The 4,957-nt window shown below is 43.9% G+C and overlaps 1 protein-coding gene across 2 annotated transcripts; it reads left to right on the top strand.

Annotated features, from left to right (window-relative positions):
- The first annotated feature begins 1,426 nt into the window (after window positions 1-1,426).
- LOC147634431 (pentatricopeptide repeat-containing protein DOT4, chloroplastic-like) lies at window positions 1,427-4,633 on the top strand. 2 transcript variants are annotated; one of them, XR_015266750.1, is made up of 2 exons: window positions 1,427-4,059; window positions 4,455-4,633. XR_015266750.1 is itself a non-coding variant. In XM_086803497.1 (1 exon), exon 1 carries the CDS (start codon window positions 1,509-1,511, stop codon window positions 3,618-3,620), a length of 2,112 nt encoding a protein of 703 aa, XP_086659623.1. In that variant the 5' UTR covers window positions 1,427-1,508; the 3' UTR covers window positions 3,621-4,141. The 2 variants fall into 2 exon arrangements, 1 of the variants encoding a protein (XP_086659623.1); XM_086803497.1 differs by lacking the exon at window positions 4,455-4,633 and having other exon boundaries at window positions 1,427-4,141.
- Window positions 4,634-4,957: the final 324 nt, after the last annotated feature.

Below are 4,957 nucleotides of genomic sequence, written 5' to 3'. Positions count from 1 at the left end.
GTCCTAGTTGCCAATGATGCCATAGATACTCTGATGAAGGAATGATGGGAAAATTAAGAATCAACCGGATAAATTGGAAGATGGTGATCAGTGATACTATCGTTTTATTAAAGGATTGTTTTAAACTGGTTGAATCTGTGAAAAGGCAATTTCATATTGGGTGTGTGAGTGGTGTGACTAGTTTTATTTTTGCATGAACATCCGGCTAGGGGGCCTTGGAACTCTTTTCCTTGGTACCCGGGACAAAACCTAACCAAATTCTTAATTGGATCCCATCACTACAGTGGTTGGGCGGTTGGCTAACCCATGGGATCGGATGGGGTTAGGCTGGACTGATGGATCCGTAAATCGAGACTCAAACTTTTGTTTTTACGATAGACAAAATAAATCCCGGACAGTAACTGTTCTATGGATAGGAATCAACGGCTGTGCCTCTTGAATGGGAAAAAAAGCGTTGATCCCAATGATCCAAGTGCAAGTTTCTTCCTTGATCTGGCCAAGTATCTTATAGATGTAATTGGATCAGCTCGATCAGAAATGATCTTGACTACGTTAGAGAAAAAAGTTATCCTGGTGGAATCGCCCGTGCTTTCCGGATAAAGGAAGTTTTTCCGGGTTCGGTTTTAGAACAACCGACGGATTAGTCTCTTGTCCGGATATCCGTGGGTGAGGCCCCGAATGTGGGACCCCTGTCCCGCGCGAGAAGTGCTACTTCCACTGCTAGTATCCCGAATCCGTTGCTCGGTGGGAACAGGGATCTTACATCACTCATGGGCCTTTTTAATAGTTCCTAGTCCATAGTACCTAGGAGTTTAATCACATAAAAACCATATGGACTCTCAGTTGGGGATCAGCAAAGATCAACCAACAAGATCCGTTGAAGACCAGCAAGGTCAGTCAACCACATCCATGCCCGTGTTCAGAAAACAGCTCCAACTCATTTTTTTCCCTAATGCACATGTGGGCATCTTGGCAACCCAGAGCCCGAGCACTGTATGGTCAGCACCCTCTAGGTTCCTTAGCAAGTGACCTAGCGCTTCACTCATAGGCCGCTTCCTTGGTCCCTCATCCACCATACCAGAAGCTCACCATTTTAATCGAACCGAGGCTGGTCAAGACCTCGACCGACCTTGCCATGCGAGACATCTTTCATTGACTCTCCGCTTCCCCAGCATTCTTGACATAAAACAATCTTTTAAAAAAACGGGTTTTATCTACAAATACAGTTCCAAATAGAATTCCCATCTTTTCTCATCATCCACATCCTTTCACATTATTCCTCATCATCTCTTGTCATTCCACATCATTTCTCATTATTCTAAGTCATTTCTTATTATCCCATTCCATGCCATTTCTCATTATTCCAGGTCAATAAGACACCCTGGATTCAACCTATAGTTGGTGTAAATCGTTTTTTTATAAAAAGTTATAAGACACCATCGTGTATACAGCACACAATTTATGATTCAACCTGTGGTCCTTTGTGTAGTAGGCAAGCATGGGATGGGATGACTGTGTCGAGGGACACCATATACTCCCTCTTGCAGGAATATGGTGGGAAGAAGGACCTTGCAGGTGGCAGGCATGTCCATGCTCTCATGGTTGGCTCTGGATTCGACTCCGTGGCCGTACTAGGGGACCACCTCATCCGACTCTTTGCCTCGTGCGAGAGTCTTCTCGAAGCAAACCTCACATTCTGCAACGTCGCAGAACCCAGCGTTTTTACATGGCATTCCATCATCTCAGCACACTCAGCACTTGGAGAAAGCGAGATGGCTATTGAATTGTATCACAAGATGCATTCGGAAGGCACTCAACCGGACAAATTTATATTCACATGTGTCTTGAAAGCTTGTGCTGACAAGGGGGCTGCCGAGCTAGGCAGTGAGATACATGATCTGATCATTAGAAGTGCCCTTGAATCCGACGTGGTTGTTGGAAGTGCCCTCATCGACATGTATTCTAAGTGTGGAGGCTTGCATGACGCTTGCAAGATATTTTGCAAGCTATTCAGCCGCAATGCGATCTCTTGGAACACACTAATTGTGCAATGTAACCATTATGGCTATGGTGTTTCTGCCCTTGAACTGTATGGCAAAATGCAACAGCAGGGTATTAAACCAGAGAGATCAACATTCTCCAGCATCCTTAAAGCCTGTGCTAGTGTAGGAGCTGTAGACCAGGGCAAGCTTATTCATGAACAGGTTGTCAAAAGCGGGCTGGAACTGGATGTGGTTGTTGGCAGCACCCTGGTTGACATGTATTCAAAATGTGGGAATCTAAAGATGGCCCGGGTAGTGTTTGATAAAATGCATGACCGTGACATAGTCTCATGGGGTGCCATGATATCAGGATATGTTGAGCACGGTGACAACCTTTCTGCTCTGGAGCTTTTTGCAAGATTGCAGCAGGAGGACATGAGGCCAAACAAAGTTGTATTTTCATGTGTACTGAAAGCTTGTGCTAGCATACGGGCTGTTGGGCAGGCAAGGCGGATACATCATTACATCATCAGAAGTGGATTTGAATCAGACAAAGTGGTTGGGAGTGCTCTGGTTGATATGTATGCTAGGTGTGGGAGCTTGGAAGAGGCTTGCAAAGTATTTGACTCATTGGTAATTAGAGATGTGGTGTCGTGGAATGCGATAATAGCAGGGTTTATTCAGCATGGCCACGGGAGAACTGCTCTTGTGTTTTTCATGAAAATGCAGTGGGTTTATGTAAGACCAGACAGAATTACATTTCTGGGCACCTTGAAAGCTTGTGGGATTATAGGAGCCTTAGGGCAGGGCAAAGTGATACACGATCAGATTATAAAAGGTGGACTTGAGTCAGATATCTCTGTAGGGAGTGCCCTCGTGGACATGTATGCCAAATGTGGCAGCTTAGGGGAGGCTCGTGTTCTATTTGACAAGTTGCCAGATCGAAACATAGTGTCTTGGGGAGCAATGATTGCAGGGTATGCACAGCTTGGCTACCATAGGCTGGTAGGGCAATGCCTCCATGACATGACTCAACAAGGCTTGACTCCTAATGCTACTATCTACGTCAATATTCTTGCAGCTTGTAGTCATGCAGGCCAAGTGGACGACAGCCACAAATACTTCAAATTTATGGTGAATATTCATGGCATCACACCTACTACTGAACATTTCAACTGCATGATCGATGTCCTTGGTCGTGCAGGTCGCTTGAATGAGGCAAAAGTGTTACTACAATCAATGCCAATCCAAGCTGATATCACCTGCTGGATGTCTTTGCTTGCTTCGTGCAGAACATATGGCAATGCAGATCTGGGGAGACAATGCTTTGATCAACTTGTCAAGATGGACCCTGAATATGCGTCTGGGTATGTTCTTCTGTCGAAACTCTATGCCGACATGAACATGTGGGAGCATGTCAGCAAAATACGAGAGCTTAGAAAAGGCTCGAGTGCATGGAAGAAGCCTGGCATGGCCTGGGTTGATGTCAAGAGAAGGGCGCAAGAGTTTATGGTGGGAGGCACTGAAGGAAGCGGTAAGGTCCACATTAAGCTGAGTACGTTAAGAAAAGCAATGCTGGAGGTAGGATACATGCCACAGATTGACTCAGTGGATATGGGCAATGAGGAGGATGGCTAATGAGACTGGTTTTAGCATGAACTGGGTTGATGTCAAGAATAAGTTGCAGGTACCAAATCTATATGGGTCCAATCATTGATTGGGAGGCATTCTGGGTGTATGACTATTTCAATTCAAAAGCAAGAAGGCTAGGGTGTACGGTTCATCGAAAAACCCTGCAATGGAGATGCAAGCTTTGGTCTCAGTTTTGATCAACATGTTGTTACGCTGTGTGCAGAGTGGAAGAGCCCAAGGAACTGACAGAGGAGGAAGGGCACATGCCACAACTTAACTAAGTTTATGAGGAAGACTGAAAAAAACTATTATAAGTGGAGCTATGGATCAAGTTCAAGGACAGAAACAGCAAGGCTTCTTACTGATTATAAAGGTACAACTGACCAATCTACAAGGCCATTTGAAGGATGGAATTGTCTTACCTGTGGTAGCTGTAACACCACAAGTAAGTTGTGTATGCTATATAAGCCTTTATCTGTATCGCACAATTGGTCATCATAAATTTATTTTCACCTTTTGATTGTAAACTGAACTTCATTGGGTAGAGGATTCTCAAGGAATCTTTGCATGTTCCAAACCAATATTTGGATAGAATGGTGATGGTGTGGGGTGGTTCAGGGTTGCACTACGCGGAAGCATGATTTGTTAACTGCTTCAAAGCATAGAACCGAGAATACATAGAGAAGAGCAGGAAAAAGTAGTTGCATTTCGTACTCGTACTCATCCGTTCGGTACTTTCAATACGTACCGTACCGATACCATGCTTTCCGTACCCATACTTTAAAAAAAAGTTTAAAGTGACTAGTCATTAATAACTACTAGTGAATACATTGTATGTAGGTTGATGGTGAGGAGCTAGAGTGTCACAAACAGTAACATGCCAAGGAGAGTGACATAGTACGTGATGAGCAAGAGGAGATATATAGAGAGCTTGAGGGCATTGACAGATGAATCACTCGAGCTCAGTATTGAGCTCTCACGACCACTTTCCTCACTTCTTCCACTTAGTAGAGTCATCCTTCCACCTCTTAAGGCACCAAGGTTTATAATATATATTTTTATTATATATACATTATTTTAAAAAAGTGAACGTACTTAAAGTACTTATCTTGATGCATACTTTACGTACTCGTACGCATACCGTACCTAAAGTACGCAACCACTATGCATTGGATGCATCTTGAGGAAATTCAATCTCTCCTTGTGAGACATGAGTAAAGCTTATGGACATTTTTTCTTCCATGTGAATCTCTTCAGCTATTCTTGATGCTAGTTCTGTGTCTGCATTTGCATTGTGTCATGGAATTCATCCTTTGTGTTCAGCTGTTGCTCAGTCTGAACTG

Source organism: Cibotium barometz, chromosome 10, assembly GCF_041138505.1.
Source record: "Cibotium barometz isolate CiBa-2024 chromosome 10, ASM4113850v1, whole genome shotgun sequence".
NCBI classification, from domain to species: Eukaryota; Viridiplantae; Streptophyta; class Polypodiopsida; order Cyatheales; family Cibotiaceae; genus Cibotium; species Cibotium barometz.
The sequence above is the reverse complement of the archived record's forward strand: the minus strand, read 5'-3'. Positions and strand labels throughout refer to the sequence as shown.

What these genes read in the sequence shown, in the direction of transcription:
- LOC147634431 (XM_086803497.1), top strand. Translation starts at nt 1,509, where the DNA reads ATGACTGTGTCGAGGGACACCATATACTCCCTCTTGCAGGAATATGGT.